The sequence below is a fragment of the Eleutherodactylus coqui genome, chromosome 6, assembly GCF_035609145.1.
Source record: "Eleutherodactylus coqui strain aEleCoq1 chromosome 6, aEleCoq1.hap1, whole genome shotgun sequence".
NCBI lineage: Eukaryota > Metazoa > Chordata > Amphibia > Anura > Eleutherodactylidae > Eleutherodactylus > Eleutherodactylus coqui.
In genome coordinates, this window is record NC_089842.1 from 2,745,631 (window position 1) to 2,769,922 (window position 24,292).

The window sequence follows — 24,292 nt, forward strand, 5'->3', positions numbered from 1 at the left end:
ATACATGCCAGCACTCAAATAATAAAAGTAACTCCACCTTTATTAAACATAGTTCATAAACACATCACCGCGCCTTCCCCCTAGATTGCAATTAAGAATAAAGTTTCAACATACAAATATATTCAATATTGAAAGTGCTGTGTGCATTACAGGCTAAGGGCTCAGTCAGATGAGCAGGGTTTTTTTTTTGCGCATCTAATGGGATGCAGGCAACCCCCGCAGTGATTTTTGGGGAAGGGCTTGAAATATAAGACATTCTATCAATTGGATCTCCAGCCATTTATGACCACTCTTTGAGTACGATCACTCAGCCAGTTGTGAATCCACCGAACAGTTGCCTTGTCAATCCCAGATTTGGTCATTTTTTCAATAAGTATGGTATGAGATACTTTGTCAAATGCTTTACTAAGGTCAAGATATACTATATCCACCTAATTTCCCTGATCAACCCAGTCAGTGATTCTGTCATAGAAGGAAAATAGATTAGTCTGGCGTGACTTGCTTGGTACAAAAACCCATGCTGGCTCTGGTTAATTACTCCATTCTCATCCAAATAATTGCAGACATGCTGTTTAATATAATCTGTTCAAAGATCTTCCCCAGTATAGAAGTCAGGCTCACAGGCCTGCAGTTTCCTGGAGCCACCTTCTTCCTTTTTTTGAAGATAGGGACAACATTTGCCCTTTTCCAATCTTCTGGGACTTCTCCTGTTCTCCAGGAATTTTCCAAGATTATGGCGAGTGGTTCAGCAATTACCTCTGCTGCTTCCTTCAGTATCCTAGGATGTAATTCATCTGGACCTTGAGACTTGAATTCACGTAAGTAAGCTAAGTGTTCCCTCACTATCTCTCTGCTTAGAGATAGCCTGCATTCTTGTATTCCCCCAATAGCACTGGGAAGATCAGTTGATGTTCCATCTACTTTCTGAGAGAAAACAGATACAAAATAGGAATTTGAAAGTTCAGCGTTCTCAGCATCATTCTTAGCCAATTCACCAATTTCATCCTGTAAGAATCCAATAGCAGCTTTTCTTTTGCTTTCGACCCCCAAAATCCCTTTTTATTGCTTTTGGCCTCTCTTACAAGCCTCAATTCATTATTAGCTTTAACTTTTCTTACACTTGCCGTACAGTTTCTGCAGACCCCATTATATTCTTCTTTAGATGTGTACAAGTTCTTTGTTCATCCATCCGGGTCTCTTTAAATGCTTCCCATTCTTCCTTCTTTTAGGGATTGGTAATGATTGTGCTTTGAGAATCTCATTTCACAAGATTTCCCAACCTTCTTGGACATTTCTGTCCTTAAGAACATCCAGCCATTGGATTCTTCCTCTTTCTGAGTTCATTGAAATCTGCCTTTCTGAAATCCAACCTTGAGGTCTGAGTCTTCTCAGGTCTTCCTCCTCTTGTTATCCAACATCCAAGGATACCATGATCACTGCCTCCTAAGGTCCCAGCCACCCTTACTTCCTCAACCATTCCCTCCCTGTTGGTAAGAATTAGGTCCAAGATAGCAGATCCCCTTGTTTTCTCTTCTGCCTTCTGGAAGATAAAGTTGTCACAAGAGCAGATAAGAATCTGTTGGATCCATTACTTTTACCTGAGAGATTCCCAACAAATGTCTGGATGGGTAAAATCTCCCATGATCACTATGTTGGGCTTCTTTGAGAGCTTGGCCATCTGATGTAGAAAGAGTTCCTCCATATCTTCTGCTTGTCCCGGCGGCCTATAGTAAATGCCTACAATGGTGTCCTTTCTGTTGTTCTCTCCTTGTATTCTTACCCAAACAGTTCCTACAGAACTCCCAGCTCTGCAGCTTGAATCTCGGTGGAGATGATGTTCTCCTAACATACAACACAACACCTCCCCCCCTTTTTTGTGTGCAAAATTTAGCCATATTTGTTTCAGGTTGAAATGAGAAAGACAAGAAAAATGAATATTTGGATTAAAGCCCAAAAATATTCTATCAAAAAGGAGCAGAGAAACTTGAATAGCAGACAAATTAAAGGGGTTATCCCAGACTAATTGTTGCCTCAGAATGATTGGATACAGCCTAAAGCAAGTGACCAGCCTCCCTCCTTCTGGGTGTTTGTGACTCCGTTCCTGCGTTTGCGCCTCCTCTGTTAACGAGCAGATTGAGCGGTCCTTCTTATGATACCATGTGGCTGTGGGGAAGCTATTGGGATTCTTTGTACTCCAGGCACCGTCCTATTCTCTCCTAAAGACCCCCAACAGTCCATCTGTGATATGGGCATTAGCAGTCAGCTGCACTTACCCACTGCAGTCCCAACTCTGGGACTGTGCAACCTGGGCGACTGTGCTGTCTATTGGACAGCCATAAGAGCAGCTGACCACTAATTGGGTTCACCTTTTGTCCTAAACAAGGGCGCAGTAATGCATATTTATAAAATCATTTTATGTCCAACATCTCCACCGGTGGCTTTAGTGGATCCAGTAAGGTGCTCACTTGTCTGCAGCTGCCATAGCCGAGCAGCACACATTCAGTGGGGTCTTTTTAAACAGTGCAGAGGAGTCCTGCACATGTTTACTATAGAGAGAAGATGGGAAACCGCACAGCCACAGTGTCCCCAAACAGGGACAGCGAGCTGCAACATAGCGGGCGCAACAACGCATGCCCGACCAGGAAGAAGGACTACTGGAGCTTGTTCCCAGTAGCAAAGCCAGTTAGGTAGAGACTTGGGATGGAGTTACAATGGGGACATCTCCTAAACAGCAGACATCTGAAATGTACTTGTATGGGAGTAAAATATTTTTTGGGGACGTAGAAACCACAGAACCACCAATGGGATCTCAGTGATACCCATTTACTAAACGTTCTCTCTTCCTGAACGCACAGATATGGATTTGTCCCCAATGGAGGCCGGGTGTATTACTTGCGCAGGAGCCAACCACCGTTCCTAACCTTGATGATGGAGAGCTACATGGAGAGTAGAGAGAACATGACTTTTCTCAGGTATCGTTCTGACGATCGGTTGGCCGGTGCGTAAAATGAGTACAAAGAGCAATAACACTATTTCATCTCCCGCAGGGAAAACATCAAGCTTCTGGAAAAAGAGTATGACTTCTGGATGACCAACCGTAGCGTTTCAGTGGCGCAAGGTGGAAAGAACTATACACTAAATCGCTATTATGCGCCAGTTGGGGAACCAAGGTAGAGCGATTTATGTATATACCTCTGCACATACAGTAAGATATCACAGATGGAGAATTGATTGCTTTTGGAAAATGCAAAAAAAAAAAACCCATCGAAATCCAGCAGCATCACACTCAAAGATTGTGTCCCCCTAGATAACCTTAAAAGAAACTTTTAGTAACTGTGAAGCTCCAACACAGAACAATCTGCAGAAATGATTTCAAAAAATTAAATCAGAAAACTCTTTTAAATTTGCAGCCTTCCCAAAATATGGATTTAGGAAAGCACTCACTGGGCCAAAAGTCTACCTGTTCAGCCTTACAGTTAGAGGTCACATGACCTGTGAAGTCATCGTTCCTTCTGGCCCCAGTGACGTCGGGTATACAGGTCCAATGGGCTTATATAGGGAGGGGAACAGAATACTAGCCCACCACCAATCCGGCACTATACTCTTCGGGGAGGCCATAGCCCTTTGCACCCTGTCTGGCGAAGTTGTATTGCCCCACGCCCCATGTTCCAGCTTTATTTTACCCTGCTATTTAGTTCTTCTGTGCCTGTTGTGTTAGTAAGATGGTGTTCTTCCTGCAACAGTGAATAGTTATTGTGGACGGCTATGTACAAAGTAGATCAATTAAAGAAACACAAGAGGCCAACAAAGACTCAGGTACAGAACCATGTTGTATTCAGAGCCTGGTTCAGAAATGGCGCCAAACCAGGGTTGTTGCATACATGAAGCAACTGAAGCCTCCGTCAGTCCGGACGTCCAAAGCTATCTGTGACATTCAGCAGCAGATTGCAAACAGCCCTTCGAAAATGAACTCTGAGAATATCCCAGCAAATTACTGTACGTAGCTGCTGAGTAGGACTACTAGAGGACTTCTGTTTACAGAAAAGGCCTCCTGTCCTGGGACAGAACTTTGTCTGGAAATTAGAGGGTCACTTTTAATTAATTCCCCCTCCCACTGCCATCAATGTTACACTAATCAGACAACGGGGTCTGGCGGGGGGATGTCACCAGGTGTAGAACTGACAATGGGGTCTGCTGGAGGGATGTCACCAGGTGTAGAGCTGACAATGGGGTCTGGTGGGGGGATGTCACCATGTGTAGAGCTGACAACGGGGTCTGGCGGGGGGATGTCACCAGGTGTAGAACTGACAATGGGGTCTGGTGGAGGGATGTCACCAGGTGTAGAACTGACAATGGGGTCTGGTGGAGGGATGTCACCAGGTGTAGAGCTGACAACGGGGTCTGGCAGGGGGATGTCACCAGGTGTAGAGCTGACAACGGGGTCTGGCAGGGGGATGTCACCAGGTGTAGAGCTGACAATGGGGTCTGGTGCAGGAATGTCACCAGGTGTAGAACTGACTATTGGGTCTGGTGGTGGGATGTCATCAGGTGTAGAGCTGATAGTGGGGTCTGGTGGAGGGATGTCACCAGGTGTAGAACTGACAATGGGGTCTGGTGGAGGGATGTCACCAGGTGTAGAGCTGACAACAGGGTCTGGTGGTGGGATGTCATCAGGTGTAGAGCTGACAACAGAGTCCGGTGGTGGGAGGTCACCAGGTGTAGAACTGACAGTGGGGTCTGGTGGTGGGATGTCATCAGGTGTAGAGCTGACAACAGGGACTGATGGGGGGATGTCACCAGGTGTAGAGCTGACAGTGGGGTCTAGTGGGGGGAATGTCACCAGGTGTAGAGCTGACAACAGGGTCTGGTGGGGGGATGTCACCAGGTTTAGAGCTCACAACGGGGTCTGGTGGGGGGATGTCACCAGGTGTAGAGCTGACAACAGGGTCTGGCAGTGGGATGTCACCAGGTGTAGTGCTGACAATGGGGTCTGGTGGTGGTGGGAAACCATCAAATGTGGCGTTTGTCGTGGCTGGGGTCAAATGAAGGTAACTCCGTTCTGTTATTGTTTCTAGGCCAGAGGCATACTCTAAGGACTACGAGCTTGCAGCAAACCTCACAGATGGTAGAACCCTTTCTGATTGCCTTCTATATGGAACTCGTTTTCCTCTTCTGCACAATTACTGATGTCCTTCTCTTTGTTCAGGTGATAAGCAGTTGTTGTATGCAGAGCTGAAATCGGCTGCAGAGTCCGGTTGGGATTTTTCGTCGCGCTGGTTCTATGGTTCTACAAACACTCTGTTGGACACAAAAACGGGCTCGGTGGTCCCTGCAGACCTAAATGGCATCTTATGTCAGGTGGAGAAAACAATGGCCAAATTCTACACTGATCTAAGTAAGAACTCCTGATATCGGGACGCGTGAAATGAGGCGGGGCAGTCGAGATCCCAAACTGTTATCTTCACTTCTGCAGAGCGAGTCCATAAACCGACCGGCGGATGGGCTGCACGGTGACTCTCGCTGCGGAGTTTCACTGCAGATTTCCCCCTTTGCTGTGCAGTTAGTTATAGAATGTGCTGCGGGTTTAGTAGCGGATATTGCCTATTGCAGTGGATGGATTCCGCAGTAAAGATGAAATCTGATTCATATTTATTACCGGTTATTGAGATTTAAATATCTGCATTGTGTCTGCAATAAAGCCGGCCGCAGACATTAAGCTTTGATTGGCTGCAACTTTCTGCAGGGTAGTTCGTATTGTAATAAGACAGTTCCAGAAATAGCAGCTAGAGGGCTCTGCAGTAGTCTGTGTGGCAGAGAAAGGGTGTCTCTGTGAATCGAGGCACCTGAAGAAGTGTTGTAACGGGAGTTGTGTTCAGCTTGTGAGCTCCTGGGACTTGGGGCGCCCCGACTGTGTGGAAGAGATGGCCTCTGTACTGCAACCAGGGTAGATGAGATGTGTTGGCATTAGGCCTGGTAGACAAGGACAACTCTGATGCACAGTTAGTGGCCAGATGGCCAGGGTTTATTTTATGTACCAGTTTCATGTAAAGTGTCAGGCGCAGGGAACCGTTGCTGTTGTGGAATAAAACCAGCAGGCGCCAGATTTTAAAGAAGTTCTGGTTGTAAAGTGTGTTCCCGAGAGTGTGGCCACCATCTTGGGTGGAGAAGATGGCGGTCCTGAGCTGGTGATTGGCTGCAGCAATCACATGTGTCAGGTTATATGTAGTTGGGGAAAAAGCAAACAAGTGGGCAGAGCGCCGTGTGAGAGGTTAACCAGAGAGCAAAACGGGTGTGAGGCGTGAGACTAGGTGCTGCCATCCTCGTAATACCGATCGAGCAAGGATTGTAACGCCTCAACATGCAGAGGAAATGGTGGAGTCCTGGGGTGACCTGTAGTTGTGAGGTACTGAGAGCCGCGCCTGTGATATGAAGAGAGGGCTCTATTAGAACCAGCAGGTAACACCTCTGCATCAGGCTGACCTATGTTGGCCAACAGGGAGGGCTTCTAGCTGCATCGACTGAATCCATATAGATTCATGACATTTAACATACGGTATCGTTTATCCAGCCCGTGGAAAACCGTAAGAAAAAAATGCATAAATACAAAATTGCGCTTTTTTGGTCACCGTTTTCAAGAGAAAATGTCCTATAAAGTGATCAAAAAGTCATGCATACCCCAAAATAGTGCCAAAGGAAACTACCGGTCGGCCTGCAAAAAAGCGAACAATCCCACCGACCCATTTATGGAAAAACGAAGTTATGGCGGTCAGAAAACATGAGGTATATTTTTTTAAACATTTTTATATTTTTAAAAGTAGTGCAACAAAAAATCTATATAAACGTGAAAACCGTAACCGTACGGACAAACCGAATGAAGTAATCCGCGCATGTTTGGCGCTGTGCATACGCTGTAAAAGACTAAGTTCCTATGAAATTTCAAAACTGTATTTTTTTCTATTTCCCCCACTTTAGTAACATTTCTCAGGACTTTATACGGAGCCATAAATGGTATTATTAAGAATATAACTCCTCCCACAAAACCACGTCGCTGGGAAAATAAAGCTTTTTTTCTTGTTTTAACTCCCTCAGCGCTGCGGCACACTGGCGTTTTTCTTGCATGTTTTTTTCACGCGATTGTCAATGGGATTTTCTAAAGTTAAAAACTCATCACAAGTCGGTGCAATTTTTGTGCGATGTGTTTTTAACATTAGAAAATCCCATTGACAATCGCGTGAAAAAGACGCGCAAGAAAAACGCCAGTGTGCCGCAGCGCTGAGGGAGTTAAAACAAGGAAAAAACGCGAGGGAGCGCTGAGGGTGGTTTTTACACGGGCGAGAGAATCGAGTAATTTCCATGTGATGCGAGAGTCAGTAAAACAGCAGATTAGTAAACCCGTGATTTACGGCGCTTTCCTTCCCATCTGCGATGTTTTTGCAATGTGCAATTTTTTTTATCTCCCATGTTTCCGTATGGAGCCTCTTTTCTATCGCATCACAACAAGCCCGCGTTGCGCTGCGATTTTAATATTAGAAAGTCCTATTGACTTTCGCATTAAAAATTTTAACGTGGGCAGCGATGCGATGCGAGATTATTCTAAAAAAGAGCATCGCTGACGCTCAGAATCGCACGGACAGAAATGTGATTTTGCAAGAATTTTCTTTCAAAATCGCGTTTGCCGCTGTAAATCCAGCCTCGGTGCCCATTTAATGCTCTAATGACCAACTACTTTTTCATGTTTTTCTGTCATTACATTTCTTGAGCCATAACTTTCTATCCCTCAGTCGCCGTGATTGTCTATCCATGGATGTCCGCGGTTGTCTATCCATGGATCGCCACGGTTGTCTATCCATCGATCGCCGCACTTGTCTATCCATGGATCTCCGCGGTTGTCTATCCATGGATCGCCGCGGTTGTCTATCCATCGTTCACCGCGGTTGTCTATCCATCGATCACCACGATTGTCTATCCATCGATCACCGCGGTTGTCTATCCATGGATGTCCGCGGTTGTCTATCCATGGATCGCCGCGGTTGTCTATCCATCGATCGCCGCGGTTGTCTATCCATGGATCGCCGCACTTGTCTATCCATGGATCTCCGCGGTTGTCTATCCATGGATCGCCGCGGTTGTCTATCCATCGTTCACCGCGGTTGTCTATCCATCGATCGCCGCGGTTGTCTATCCATCGATCGCCGCGGCTGTCTATCCATCGATCGCCGCGGTTGTCTATCCATGGATCGCCGCGGTTGTCTATCCATGGATCTCCGCGGTTGTCTATCCATGGATCGCCGCGGTTGTGTATCCATCGTTCACCGCGGTTGTCTATCCATCGATCGCCGCGGTTGTCTATTTATCGATTGCCGTGGCTGTCTATCCATCGATCGCCGCGGTTGTCTATCCATGGATCGCCGCAGTTGTCTATCCATGGATCTCCGCGGTTGTCTATCCATGGATCGCCGCGGTTGTCTATCCATCGTTCACCGCGGTTATCTATCCATCGATCGCCGCGGTTGTCTATCCATCGATCGTCGCGGTTGTCTATCCATCGATCGCTGCGGTTGTCTGTCCCTCGATCGATGCGGTTGTCTATCCATCGATCGCTGCGGTTGTCTGTACCTCGATCGACGCGGTTGTCTATCCATGGATCGCCGCGGTTGTCTATCCATCGTTCACCGCGGTTGTCTATCCATCGATCGCCGCGGTTGTCTATCCATCGATCGCCGCGGTTGTCTATCCATCGATCGCCGCGGTTGTCTATCCATCGATCGCCGCGGTTGTCTGTCCCTCGATCGACGCGGTTGTCTATCCATCGATCGCCGCGGTTGTCTATCCATGGATCGCCGCAGTTGTCTATCCATGGATGTCCGCGGTTGTCTATCCCTCGATCGCCGCGGTTGTCTATCCATCGATCGCCGCGGTTGTCTATCCATCGATCGCCGCGGTTGTCTATCCATCGATCACCGCGGTTGTCTATCCATCGATCGCCGCAGTTGTCTATTTATCGATTGCCGCAGCTGTCTATTCATCAATCGCCGCGGTTGTCTATTCATCGATCGCCGCGGTTGTCTATCCATCGATCGCTGCGGTTGTCTGTCCCTTGATCGACGCGGTTGTCTATTCATCGATTGCTGCGGTTGTCTGTCCATCGATCGCTGCGGTTGTCTATCCATCGATCGCCACGGTTGTCTATCCATCGATTGCCGTGGTTGTCTATCCATCGATCGCCGCGGTTGTCTATCCATCGATCGCCACGGTTGTCTATTCATCGATTGCCGCGGCTGTCTATTCATCAATCAACGCGGTTGTCTATCCATCGATCGCTGCATTTGTCTGTCCATCGATCGCTGCGGTTGTCTATCCATCGATCGCTGCGGTTGTCTGTCCCTCGATCGACGCGGTTGTCTGTCCATCGATCGCTGTGGTTGTCTGTCCATCGATCGCCGCAGTTGGCTATCCATCGATTGCCGCGGTTGTCTATCCATCGTTCGCCACGGTTGTCTATTCATCGATTGCCGCGGCTGTCTATTTATCAATCGACGCGGTTGTCTATCCATCGATCGCTGCATTTGTCTGTCCATCGATCGCTGCGGTTGTCTATCCATCGATCGCTGCGGTTGTCTACCCATCGATCGCTGCGGTTGTCTGTCCCTCGATCGACGCGGTTGTCTGTCCATCGATCGCTGTGGTTGTCTGTCCATCGATCGCCGCAGTTGGCTATCCATCGATCGCCGCGGTTGTCTATCCATCGTTCGCCACGGTTGTCTATTCATCGATTGCCGCGGCTGTCTATTCATCAATCGACGCGGTTGTCTATCCATCGATCGCTGCGGTTGTCTGTCCCTCGATCGACGCGGTTGTCTATCCATCGATCGCTGTGGTTGTCTGTCCATCGATCGCCGCAGTTGGCTATCCATCAATCGCCGCGGTTCTCTATCCATCGATCGCCGCGTGACGACTTGTTTACTGCAAGGCATATTTTTTGATACCATAATTTTTGGGTACTTATAATTCATTGTGTGATGTTTATTTGGGGGGGGATTCCACCATTGTTTTCATGATTTCATTTCTCTGGCGTTCAGCATGTAGAATCATCTGATATCATTATTCTCGGTACGATTCTGGCAGGACCGGGTTTACACACCGTTTTTGATGCTTTGCTATTTTTGCCCAATCTGCCCTTCATCAGGCCTCCACCCAATGCCCATTCATTGGGATATTTCGCCTGGACCATCTTTTTACTTGAAGGCCAAGTTTGGTGACATCTTGGCTGCACCTCTAACTACTTTCCATCCTTCCTCTAGACATGCCCGATGAAGCAACGAGGTTCCTGAATGCCCTGAGGCAGCGGCTGGAGGCGGTGCAGGCGGTACTCTGGGATGACGATCTTGGAGTCTGGCTGGACTATAATGTAGATGATGGTCGTAGAAATCCAAACTTCTACCCCAGCAACTTGGTTCCACTTTGGGCTGAATGCTATAGAGACTCTGCGGTTGTAGAGAAAGTCGTCTCCTATCTGGAGGTCTGTAGTCTTCTTCCATTAATATTGATGTCTCTGACTTTATAAGGACCCCATAATGGCAGCACTGCCTATAGATGACCCTGTGTCCATGAATGTCTTGTGCGTGGCAAGGCAGTTTATTTCATAGTAACACCGTGTGTAAGGCTAAGAAGACTAAGCCAGAAGCCTGCTGCATACCGATGGCGGCAATCACCCCGTCTGCCTCCTATTCCCAATCATTGATAAGACTTGTTATAAAGTCACTTTGATTTGAAGGAATGCTGCCATCCAATAGGTGGCGCTGTAGAGGTACTGTTACATCTTTCTTATGTGTATAAAGCTGAAACCAAACACATGTCCATCCAGTTCAGCCTATTCCCCCCCCCCCCCCCCCCCACACACACACATTGTTGATCCAGAGGAAGGCAAAAAAAAACAATGACGTAGAAACCAATTTTTCTCATTTTAGGGCAAAAAAAAATTTCCCAACTCCAAGTCTGGCAATCAAAATAATCCCCGGATAATAATAATCTTTATTTGTATAGCGCCAACATACTCCGCAGCGCTTACATAGACAGGGGGATACATAAAGACAAAATACAAAAATTACAGAAAGCTGATGGAGACAATAGGGGTGAGGGTCCTGCACCAACAAGCTTACATACTACAAGTAATGGGGGGATACAGAAGGTAAAGGGGCTGGAGATGTGCGCGGTATGGCGGGGTGGAGATGGGCACGGTATGACGGGGTGAAGATGTGCACGGTATGGCGGGGTAGAGATGTGCACGGTATGGTGGGGTGGAGATGTGCACGGTATGGTGGGGTGGACGTGTACACGGTATGGCGGGGTGGAGATGTGCACAGTATGGTGGGGTGGAGATGTGCATGGTATGGTGAGGTAGAGGGATGCTGTACACATAGACAATGGTCAGACATTTAGCCGTGTGACGGCAGAATTGGTATGACTGCAGGAGCGGTTTATGACGGCTAGCAGGGATTGCAGTCAGTAGGTCAGGGAGCATGTTATCAGGCGGAGTACAGAGAGGTTTTTTTCTTAGGGAATGCGGTATGCCTCCCTGAAGAGGTGCGTTTTTAGAGCACGCCTGAAGTTCTGTGAGTCCTGGATTGTTCGGGTATCCTTTGGTAGTGCGTTCCAGAGGACCGGTGCTGCTCTGGAGAAGTCTTGGAGGCGGGAATGAGAGGTGCGAATTAAAGGGGCGCTCAGTCTGGTTTCGTTAGCAGAGCGGAGAGCCCGGGCTGGTTGATGGATTTAGATGAGGGAGGCGATATAGGGGGGCGCTGTGCTGTGGATGAGGGATACAATATAGGGGGGCGCTGCACTGTGGATGAGGGATACAATATAGGGGGGCGCTGCACTGTGGATGAGGGATACAATATAGGGGGGCGCTGCGCTGTGGATGAGGGATACAATATAGGGGGCGCTGCGCTGTGGAGGCTTTATGGATGAAGGTAGCGAGTTTAAATTGAATTCTGTATTTAACGGGCAGCCAGTGCAGTGACCGGCACAGGGCAGAGGCGTCCGAGGAGCGTCTGGACAGGAAGATGAGCCTGGCTGCCGCATTCAGGATGGATTGGAGAGGGTGGAGTCTGGTGCGGGGAGGCCGATCAGCAACGAGTTGCAATAATCGAGGCGAGAGGGCAACAGTGAGCATTTTTAGCGTGTCCATGGGGGAAAAAGGACGGAGTCTTGTGATGTTCTTGAGGTGCAGCTGACGTGTTCGGGCCAGAGATTGGATACAGGGGGTAAAGGAGAGATCGGAGTCGAATGTAACCCCAAGGCAGCGGGCGTGCTGGAAGTTATGGTGCCACACACTGAGATGGAGATGTCAGGATGAGGTCGGTTAGTGGAGGGTGGAAATACCAGTATCACTGACTCTTCCGAAGTAATCAGTGATGTAATAAGTAATATTATTACCCTCCAGGCCCCTCTATTAGTGAGTCCCCATCACCACAACCTCAGGCAGAGAGTTCCATAGGCTCACTGCTCTTACAGTAAAGAACCCCTTGTTACAGTCCTGGGTATAATAGATGATGCTAGAGATCTCTGTACTGACCCCTGATATACCTATACATAGTTATTAGAGCGCCCCCTTGTTACAGTCCTGGGTATAATAGATGATGGAAGAGATCTCTGTACTGACCCCTGATATATCTATACATAGTTATTAGAGCGCCCCCTTGTTACAGTCCAGGTGTAATAGATAATGGTAGAGATCTCTGTGCTGACCCCTAATATATCTATACATAGTTATTAGAGCCCCTTTGTTACAGTCCTGGGTATAATAGATGATGGGAGAGATCTCTGTACTGACCCCTGATATATTGTACATAGTTATTAGAGGCCCCTTGTTACAGTCCTGGGTATAATAGATGATGGGAGAGATCTCTGTACTGACCCCTGATATATCTATACATAGTTATTAGAGCGCCCCCTTGTTACAGTCCAGGTGTAATAGATAATGGTAGAGATCTCTGTGCTGACCCCTAATATATCTATACATAGTTATTAGAGCCCCTTTGTTACAGTCCTGGGTATAATAGATGATGGGAGAGATCTCTGTACTGACCCCTGATATATTGTACATAGTTATTAGAGGCCCCTTGTTACAGTCCTGGGTATAATAGATGATGGGAGAGATCTCTGTACTGACCCCTGGTATATCTATACATAGTTATTAGAGCGCCCCCTTGTTACAGTCCTGGAGTATAATAGATGATGGTAGAGATCTCTGTACTGACCCCTGATATATTATACATAGTTATTAGAGCGCCCCCTTGTTACAGTCCTGGGTATAATAGATGATGGGAGAGATCTCTGTACTGACCCCTGATATATTATACATAGTTATTAGAGCGCCCCCTTGTTACAGTCCTGGGTATAATAGATGATGGGAGAGATCTCTGTACTGACCCCTGATATATCTATACATAGTTATTAGAGCGCCCCCTTGTTACCGTCCTGGGTATAATAGATGATGGGAGAGATCTCTGTACTGACTCCTGATATATCTATACATAGTTATTAGAGTGCCCCCTTGTTACAGTCCTGGGTATAATTGATGATAGAGAGATCTCTGTACTGACCCTAATATATTATACATAGTTATTAGAGCGCCCCCTTGTTACAGTCCTGGGTATAATAGATGATGGGAGAGATCTCTGTACTGACCCCTGATATATTATACATAGTTATTAGAGCGCCCCCTTGTTACAGTCCTGGGTATAATAGATGAAGGGAGAGATCTCTGTACTGACCCCTGATATATTATATATAGTTATTAGAGCGCCCCCTTGTTACAGTCAGCGGTAATGCCGTTAACATACTGACCCACAGAATAAAGTTAAGATCAGGTTTACTACACCATAAATGCGGTAAAAATGAAATCCAATACATAATGGTGGAATTGTGTTTTTATTTTTCTTCAGTCCTACTGCATTAAAGGGGTTGTCCCGCGGCGAAAGCGAAAATTTTTTTTTCACTTACCCCCGCATTCTGCCCTGTTAAAAAGAAAGCATTGGTTAGTTTTTAAAAAGCACATTGCGCTTACCTGCATCAGCGTTCTGCAGCTTCTTCTTTTCTTCTTTTAAAGATGGTGCCGCTGGTCTTCTCCCACGGTGCACCGCGGGTCTTCTCCCATGGTGCACCGTGGATTTTCTTCTCCTTCCTTGCGTTCCATTGCCGATTCCAGCCTCCTGATTGGCTGGAATCGGCACACGTGACGGGGCGGAGCTACGATGACGACGCGGTGAGCAGCTCTCCGGCACGAGCGGCCCCATTCACCAGCCAGAAGACCGGACTGCGCAAGCGCGTCTAAAAACGCCAGAAGACATCGAAATTAGACGGCACCATGGAGACGGGGACACCAGCAATGGAGGGGTAAGTGAATAACTTCGGTATGGCTCATAATTAATGCACAATGTATATTACAAAGTGCATTAATATGGCCATACAGAAGTGTATACCCCCACTTGCTGCCGCGGGACAACCCCTTTAATCTTTCTTTTTTCACACGTTTTTCAGTGCATTATATATAAAAATACAACTTGTCCTGCAAGAAAAGGCCTCATAAGGCTCCATTGATGGACAAATAAAAACATTATGGTTCTTGGAATGCGGCGACAAGAAGAGCAGATCTTTAAGAGGACGTGCTTTAAGTGTACAAAAATAGAAAAACATTTAAAAAAACGGTATAGATTTGGCATCCCCAGGATTGTGCCGACGGGGAGGAATGTTCTCACAGTATTGTTCTCTATGTAACTGTCTATAAGTGATGGTATCATTGTCTGCCAGTCTGAAGTGCAGTCCTGTATCTTGCAGAGAAGTAGAGCGCTGTCTTATCCCAACGGACTCCCAACGTCTTTAAACGCTACTGGTCAGCAGTGGGATCTTCCGAACGCCTGGCCTCCGCTGCAGCACATGGTGATTGAAGGTGATAATCTCTGGAGATACAAGTCATTCTGTGGTTGCTTACCTCTCCTGTTCTGCCAAATTGTCCATTAACGTCAAAGGGGGAAAAGTTAGTATGCGTTCGCAGAATGAGGCGTTGGCGTGATTGGGAGCTTTCAATTACATCAGTTAGGTTACTTTCTGTGTTTTTGACGTATTTGCAACAGATTCCACTTGAATGAGGCTCGCACATTAGAAGAGAAAAAGCGCAACACTCTCAGAGAAATTGGAGGTTTCTTCCCTGCCCGAAGTGGCGCATGCAGTGTAATTATGGCGGGTTTATCCTCACGGGTGTATACGACTTCAGACCATGAAGAATAAATCAGTGTCAATGTCTGTGTAACATCCGTATACCTTTCCGTATTTCTTCCATGTGTCGCCCTTTTTTCTTCAGACATGACAAAAACCTTAGGCCTAATTGTTCTAGACTCGTTTAGCAATGATCAGGGAAAACTGAATTGATTCGGATGCCATCTGTGCGCTCCTTTTCTTTTGCGCACTCACTAACCTCTATGGGCATATTCTAGTACCTGAAAACGGACCATAATGGGACTTGTGATTTTTCTTCTTACCCAGAGCATCAGTGCGCTGCCAGTTACAAGCGGCATGAAGAGTCTGAATGTTCTCAGTTAGAGAAACCAAGTAATCTTGTAGATATGATACCTTTTAATGGCTACAAAAACACATGATGTCACAGCGAGCTTTCCAACCTACTCAGGGTTCTTCCTCAGGCTAAATGAAACAGCTGTAAAGACATAGTTATATAAAAACATACCCATGAGCACACGGGAGGGCACAAACATGGTGCGATTAATTAGCAGTTGAAACAAATTCCAGAACCAGATAAGAGGGCACAGACATGTTGTGATCAATAGCACTTAGATAAATACCAGAAAGGAATGAGCATATACTGGATACTAGAGAACCCCGGGGTTGGAACATTTTACATGCTTCCCAAACTACACAAAGCTGGCAACCCAGGGAGGCCAATTATCTTAGGTGTGGGAACCCTGAAGGAATCTCAGAATGGATAGGTGTCCTCGAACCACTGGTGAGAAACACAACCAGCTACTTGCAGGACACCACAGACCTACTGAACAAACTGCCAACCATAGGCCTCCCAGATGGCACCATCCTGGTCACCATGGATTTTTAGTCCTTATACTCCAACATCCCACATGAAGATGGACTGACCGCCTGCCAGGCACACCTTAAGGCCAATGGGGTCACCTCTGAATCAGTGTTACAGCTCACAAGATTTATCCCCACACACAATTATTTCTCATTTGGCAAAGAAATATTCCTGCAACTCACCGGGACCACCAGGCAGGAAAATGGCACCGCAAAATGCCAACCTTTTCATGGCAAAATTGGAGAGTGACTTCCTTGCCTCCTGCCCCAGCAAACCATTGGCCTACTTCTGCTCCACTGATGACATCATGATCATCTGGACCCACACCGAACAAGAACTAAGAAAATTCCAAGAGAGATTCAATGCATCCCACCCACCATAAACCTGGCATTAAGCTACTCAGATACAGAAATCAACTTTTGGGCAACACTATAAAAGTTTCAAACAACTCAATGCAGACATCCCTATACAAAAAAATGATTGATCGGCCCACATACCTTAGATGGGACAGCGTCCACCCTAAACATATCAAAAAGTCCGCCTACAGCCAGGTCATCAGATACAACCGGATCTACTCCAACCCAACAGAAAGGGAGAAACATCTATACTACCTCAAAAGGACATTTATAAATCAGGGTCACCATCTCACCTCAACTGATAACCAAATAACCAGGATCCCCCAGAATCAACTACTCCAATAAACAGAGAAGGAAGGAAACAGTCGTGTGCCTCTAGTAGTGCCCTACAACTCACAGCTAGTGGTACTAAGGAAGACTACAAAGAAACTCCACCATACCTACACAAGGATGACCGTCTGACTGCCATATTTCCGGACCCCCCCCCCCTTCTGTGTTACAGGCAATCTCCAAGTCTGAGGCACTTTATAATCAGGAGTGCATTGTCCTCTGACACACAAGAAGGAACTTATCCCTGTAATGTAAGGAGCTGTAAGACCTGCTGACATGTACGGACCGCGGACAGGATACGGATCCCCAACACACAGCAGGACTATAAGATCCCAGGACATTCACATATTCCACCTCTGATGTTGTGTACCTGATCCGGTGCAGTAAATGTCCTGTTGGGGGGCTTAATATTGGGGAAACAGGACAAAAACTGAGAGCGAGGATGAGGTCGAGTCACGGACACAACATATGAAAGTTATTATACTTAAAAGGGTTTTGTCATTATAAAAAAATAGGCAGTCTTCTTACCTCATCTTCTCCCCGCCGATCTTCTCCTGTCTCCTGCAGTCCCGGGGAAAGTCACCTCACCTCTAGCTGGTTGATTCTTCTGCTTCCTGTGACGAACTGTCCATTCACAGGCATTCTTCTTCCTGACCGGCAATGTACGCTATGTCACTAGTGACGTAGCGTTCACTGCTTAGCAGGGAGTGCTGAGCTATTGCAAAAACTGTGCTTGTGCGCAGTCTCTGCAATAGTTCAGCATTCCTTCCTAGCCAGTGAACGCTACGTCACAGTGACGTAGCATACATTGCTGGGCAGGAAGAAGAATACAACAAGAAGAAGAGGATCCAGCTGGCTGGAGGTGACGTGACCCGGGGAAATGGAGAAGATCAGCAAGGGGAAGATGCGGTAAGCAGTCTGCCAGGTGAGGAATAGAAGAGTATAGAATTTTTTTTTATGACAAAACCCCTTTAAAGGAAATTTTAAGTCCCAACATCACAGAAGAATTTGGGAATATAAGTTTATAAATAACTTTGATACCTTCAAAAACTGAATAAATCTTGGAGGGGATTTCTGCATCAGTGGAGATTATGAGATATGAGAAACCCAGAACAGAGGTAACACATTAGCTTAGTGGTGACCCCCTAACATCAATTTAGAGACCATAAAACTTTACCATTCCTTGTTACTGGACGAATTATTTACTGTTATGCTCACCCCTTTCTGTTATTTATCTAAGTGCCATTAATCACATCATGTCTGCGCCCTCTTATCCTGTTCTGGAATTCGTTTCAAGTGCAAATTAATCGCACTGTGTTTGTGCCCTCCCGTGTGATCATGTGTTTTTATATAAATACGTCTTTAGATCTGTTCCATTATGCCTGAGGAAGAACCCTGAGTAGCTTGGAAAACTCACTATAACATTATAACTTTTTGTTAACAATTGTTAACAATTAAAAGGTCTCATATCCACAGGTTGTGCGCCGGATCACAGCTTCACTCCTTCAGCGGCACCGGACACAACCCGCGGACAAGTGTGGCGCTGTTTTTATAAAGAGAACAGCCATGCTTTTCACATCCTGGACAACTTACCAAAGACTCTGGACCTTATTATGACTGTTCTATGAAGTGAAAATTTTCCACAATTTCTAGTGGAATTTATTGTAACCTTTATGCATGACATGTAATCATTGTTTCATCTCTGGCAGGTTTGGAGAAGACCCAATCTAAAACAGCCATGGACATTGCATTTAGTTTAGCACAAAAGTGGGTCACAGTGAACTATCATGCTTATAAGGAGTACAAAGCCATGTTTGAAAAAGTAAGTTGTCACTTTAATGGGTTATTTGCCTAAAGGTCCTGCACATCATAAGACCTCCTGCACATTGGAAGGTCCTGCACATCATAAGGCCTCCTGCACATTGGAAGGTCCTGCACATCATAAGGCCTCCTGCACATTGGAAGGTCCTGCACATCATAAGGCCTCCTGCACATTGGAAGGTCCTGCATATCATAAGGCCTCCTGCACATTAGAAGGTCCTGCATATCATAAGGCCTCCTGCACATTGGAAGGTCCTGCACATGATAAGGCCTCCTGCACATTGGAAGGTCCTGCACATCATAAGACCTCCTGCACATTAGAAGGCCTTGGGCAGAACATGTCAGCAGGTCCCACATAGCACATCAGAGCCTCATGGACATGGTGGATTTGAGTGTGTGAATCTTGGCGGCTCTAGGAGTCTCTGTAGCTCTGTATTACACATTCTGTGTGCTGCTGTAAAACATCTGCCGCATTTTTTTCACAGATGCATTCTGACTGTGAGAAAAAAGGCCTTTCTATGCCTCTGTTTACCTACATGAGCCCATAGATTTCTATGGAAGCAGTATTACAGGTGTCTACTGCATGTATCTGTAATATTGCTTCGCCTGCGAAGCCTTAGTACTCATGTCCAGTGGCGTATAGAATTCTGCATGAAGGATCCCGCAGCAGAATCCGGCCCTCCCCGCGGCCGAGAAGCCTGCATTACCTGTCCGGATCTTCTGCATCCTGTCCAGGTCTTCTCTTTTCTGGTCTGCGGACGTGTGCGGGCAAACCGGCCAGTGCCCATGTGCAGTACAATTTTTTCTTAACACCTGCTTTCCTGTGCAATCTGCAATTCAATTGTGGATGGGCAGCTTCCATTGATTTCCATGAAAGCCGTCCGTGCGGGATCCGCACTGAAATGGGGCATGTTGCGATGTGTTCTCCAGACCAAAAGGTCCACAAAACAAATCCGCATGCTGTAATTCCAGTGCGGACACCATCTTTCTCTGTATGTGGCTTGAACTGCGGATCGTCCATGCGGGTGCTCCGTGTGGATTCCCCAATTCTGCCCGTGGACATTAAGCCTTAAAGGAGTTTTACCACCCAAGATATTTATTCCCTCTCCAAAGTAGAGGGTATAAACGTCTGATTGCTGGGGTCTGACCGCTGCGACTCTCAGTAATCCAGGAACGTTGTGGTTTAACCAAATTTATATAAAAAATACCCTCCGCACTCTCCAATATATTGTGGCGCCAAATGTGCTCCCTCCGCCCCACCTACATCTTCGTGTAACTCCTGGGAAAGTCACCATTTTTTCTAGTGCGCTTCCTGCCCAGAGTTAAAATGTGGGATATGTAAGTAGGCAACAAAGTGACGGGGAATGATTTGTTGGGATGTGGTATAACAGATTCCTCGACTATTTTTGTCTTTTTTAACTATAACTATTTTTTTCTTTTACAATCTCAATTCCAAAGAAGTTGGGCCGCTGTGTACAATGTAAATAAATGTAAAGATTAAAACAATGCAATAATCTGTAGATCTCATCTAACCACATTTTATTCCCAATAGAACACACCAGAGGGGCCGGGGGGGGGGGGGGGGGAATTTTTCCAATTCATTAAAAAAAAAATTAACTCATTTAGAAATTCATGGCAACACCTCACAAAAGTTGGGCGAGCCGTGTCTACCATTGTGAGCATCCCCTAGTTTTAGGAGAGGAATGTTGTCCCATTATAGTGCGATGTAGGATTCTAGCTGCTCCGCAGTCCTCGGTCATCTTTGCCAGATGTTTTGTTTCATAAAGTAGCAAATGTTTTCTACTGGTGGAAGGTCTGGACTGCAGGCGGTCGGTTCACCCCGGACTCTTCTCCTGTGAAGCTGTAGTGATGGATGCAGTATATAGTGGAAGGTCTGGACTGCAGGCGGCCGGTTCACTCCGGACTCTTCTCCTGTGAAGCCATACTGTTGTGATGGATGTAGTATATGGTGGAAGGTCTGGACTGCAGGCGGCCGGTTCACCCCTGACCCTTCTCCTGTGAAGCTGTTGTGATGGATGTAGTATATGGTGGAAGGTCTGGACTGCAGGCGGTCGGTTCACCCCGGACTCTTCTCCTGTGAAGCCATGCTGTTGTGATGGATGCAGTATATGGTGAAAGGTCTGGACTGCAGGCGGCCGGTTCACCCCGGACTCTTCTCCTGTGAAGCCATGCTGTTGTGATGGATGCAGTATATGGTGGAAGGTCTGGACTGCAGGCGGCCGGTTCACCCCGGACTCTTCTCCTGTGCCTCCATGCTGTTGTGATGGATGTAGTATGTGGTGAAAGGTCTGGACTGCAGGCAGACGGTTCACCCCGGACTCTTCTCCCATGAAGCTGTTGTGATGGATGTAGTATATGGTGGAAGGTCCGGACTGCAGATGGCCGGTTCCCCCCAGACTCTTCTCCTGTGAAGCCATGCTCTTGTGATGGATGTAGTATATGGTGAAAGGTCTGGACTGCAGGCGACTGGTTCACCCCGGACTCTTCTCCTGTGAAGCCATGCTCTTGTGATGGATGTAGTATGTTGTGGAAGGTCTGGACTGCAGGCGGCTGGTTCACCCCGGACTCTTCTCCTGTGAGGCTGTTGTGATGGTTGTAGCATGTGGTGGAAGGTCTGTACTGCAGACGCCCAGTTCACCCCAGACTCTTCTGTGAAGCTGTTGTGATGGATGTATTATGTGGTGGAAGGTCCGGACTACAGGCGGTCGGTTCACCCTGGACTCTTCTCCTGTGAAGCTGTTGTGATGGATGTAGTATGTGATGGAAGGTCTGGATTTTAGGCGGCCGGTTCACCCTGGACTCTTCTGTGAAGCTGTTGTGATGGATGTATTATGTGGTGGAAGGTCCGGACTACAGGCGGTCAGTTCACCCTGGACTCTTCTCCTGTGAAGCTGTTGTGATGGATGTAGTATGTGATGGAAGGTCCGGACTGCAGGCAGCCGGTTCGCCCCAGACTCTTCTTCTGTTAAGCCATGCTGTTGTGATGGATGCAGTATATGGTGGAAGGTCTGGACTGCAGGTGGCCAATTCACCCCGGACTCTTCTCCCGTGAAGCCATACTGTTGTGATGATGCAGTATGTGGTGGAAGGTCTGGACTGCAGGCGGCTGGTTCACCCCGGACTCTTGTCCTGTGAAACTGTTGTGATGGATGTAGTATATGGTGGAAGGTCTTGACTGCAGGCGGTCGGTTCACCCCGGACTCTTCTTCTATACCGCCATGCTGTTGTCATGGATGCAGTACGTGGTATAGCATTGTCTTGCTGAAATATACAAGGTCTTACCTCAAAGAGATGTTGTGTGGATAAGGGCATATGTTGTTCTACAACCTCTATATACTGTCAGCATTGGTAGTGCCGGTCAGGATGTGTGCGCTGCCCATGCCATAGGCAGTAATGCAACCCCATCCGAAATGCAGAACTGTGTGCTGATAACAAGCTGGATGGTTCCTCTCCTCTTGAGTCTGCAGGACACGGGGTCTGTGGTTTCTAAAAATAATTTCTATTTTGCCTCAGTCATTGTACATGAGCTTTGGCCCCGAGAAGACGCCGGCGTTTCTGGATTGTGTAGATATGTCTTCTTCTCTGCAGGATACAGCTTTAACTTGTATTTGTGGATTATACAGCGATCTGTGTTCACAGTGATGTCTGGAAGTATTCCTGAGCCCATGCTGTGATTACATTACAGAATTATGCCTGTTTGTAATGCAGCGCCGCCTGAGGGCCCGTAGATCTCCAGCATCCAATACCGACCATTGGCCTTGTCCCTTGTGCACATGAATTTGTCCAGATTCTCTGACTCTTTTGATGATGTTATGTAATGTAGATGGTGGATAGTCAAAGTCTTCACAATTTTACGTTGAGGAACATTTTTCTGAAATTGTTCCACAATTATTAGATGCAGTTTTTCATAGATTGGTGACTTTTGTCCATTTTGGTGTATCAGAGACTCTGCCTCTCTAACATGCTCTCTTTATACACAGTCATTTGACTTCGTAGGAAATTGACCCTACAGAGCTGCTTTCATTAGTACCACTTACTTTTCCAGCCTTTTGTTACCCATCTCCACATTTGTGAGATTATTACTGCCATCAATTTCTAAATTAGATATAAATGAAATGGAACAATGGCCCCCCCCCCCCCCACCCCGCCCCGCTACGTTCTATTGTGAATAAAACATGGTTAGATGAGATTTCTGAAGCATTGCATTCCTTTTTTCCTTACACGTATCTGTATGTCATACAGCATCCCAACTTTTTGGGAATTGGAGTTGTATTTTTTGTGTGTGTGTAAAATGCGTGATCACAGGTTGAAGGGAGAATTGGGGTCCCTTTCCTGTGCTAGCATTTATTCACACACAGCAATGAAATCACAGTTTATTTCCATGAAATTGCATCAAAATGCTGTGGTTTTGTGGAAACCATGGTGTTTTAATGCAGTTTTATGGTAATTGCAACAATAAACTATGATTAGACCACAAAATGTGCCCATGCCCTTACTAAGTGGCAAATGTTCTACCCTCTACACAGGCATAGGATTGTATTACATTCTGGTTACCTGCAAGAACAACTAGGAAATACTCACTGCAGACCGATTACTGCAGATCCCTTCAGCGTCAATGGGCACAATACCAATACATATGACTGGGGGATGACAGGGGGCTGTGGTCTGCACAGGCCACCGTGCATGCCTAGAGCAGTCTACCATAGAAGTCAATGTGTCAGCGCCTGTGCATTGTGTGAATGCTGGTAAATGGTGCTCAGGAAAGATGGCCGCCCCCCGTAATCATGTACAGACAATAGAATTAAAACAGATTTTAAAAAACCTGAATGTTTCTCTCCTTTTAATTAACACAAAATCTTGGTGATACTTCCCCTTCAAATTGTGTAAATACCCCAAATACAGTTAGGGCCAGAAATATTTGGACAGTGACACAAGTTTTGTTATTTTAGCTGTTTACAAAAACATGTTCAGAAATACAATTATATATATAATATGGGCTGAAAGTGCACACTCCCAGCTGCAATATGAGAGTTTCCACATCCAAATCGGAGAAAGGGTTTAGGAATCATAGCTCTGTAATGCATAGCCTCCTCTTTTTCAAGGGACCAAAAGTAATTGGACAATGGACTCTAAGGGCTGCAATTAACTCAGAAGGCGTCTCCCTCGTTAACCTGTAATCAATTAAGTAGTTAAAAGGTCTGGGGTTGATTCCAGGTGTGTGGTTTTGGATTTGGAAGCTGTTGCTGTGACCAGACAACATGCGGTCAAATGAACTCTCAATTGAGGTGAAGCAGAACATCCTGAGGCTGAAAAAAAAGAAAAGATCCATCAGAGAGATAGCAGACATGCTTGGAGTAGCAAAATCAACAGTCGGGTACATTCTGAGAAAAAAGGAATTCACTGGTGAGCTTGGGAACTCAAAAAGGCCTGGGCGTCCACGGAAGACAACGGTGGTGGATGATCGCCGCATACTTTCTTTGGTGAAGAAGAACCCGTTCACAACATCAACTGAAGTCCAGAACACTCTCAGGGAAGTAGGTGTATCTGTCTCTAAGTCAACAGTAAAGAGAAGACTCCATGAAAGTAAATACAAAGGGTTCACATCTAGATGCAAACCATTCATCAATTCCAAAAATAGACAGGCCAGAGTTACATTTGCCGAAAA

The 24,292-nt window shown here is 46.5% G+C and overlaps 1 protein-coding gene across 1 annotated transcript in view; it reads left to right on the plus strand.

Annotated features, from left to right (window-relative positions):
* The window catches only part of TREH (trehalase), a 63,536-nt gene that overhangs the window by 35,294 nt on the left and 3,950 nt on the right, over positions 1 to 24,292 (plus strand). Inside the window, exons 7-13 of the mRNA XM_066606071.1 lie at positions 2,856 to 2,972; positions 3,048 to 3,170; positions 5,076 to 5,125; positions 5,207 to 5,395; positions 10,302 to 10,519; positions 14,839 to 14,950; positions 18,495 to 18,607. Coding sequence (XP_066462168.1) covers positions 2,856 to 2,972; positions 3,048 to 3,170; positions 5,076 to 5,125; positions 5,207 to 5,395; positions 10,302 to 10,519; positions 14,839 to 14,950; positions 18,495 to 18,607 — 922 coding nt within the window. The remainder of the gene's footprint in view (positions 1 to 2,855; positions 2,973 to 3,047; positions 3,171 to 5,075; positions 5,126 to 5,206; positions 5,396 to 10,301; positions 10,520 to 14,838; positions 14,951 to 18,494; positions 18,608 to 24,292) is intronic.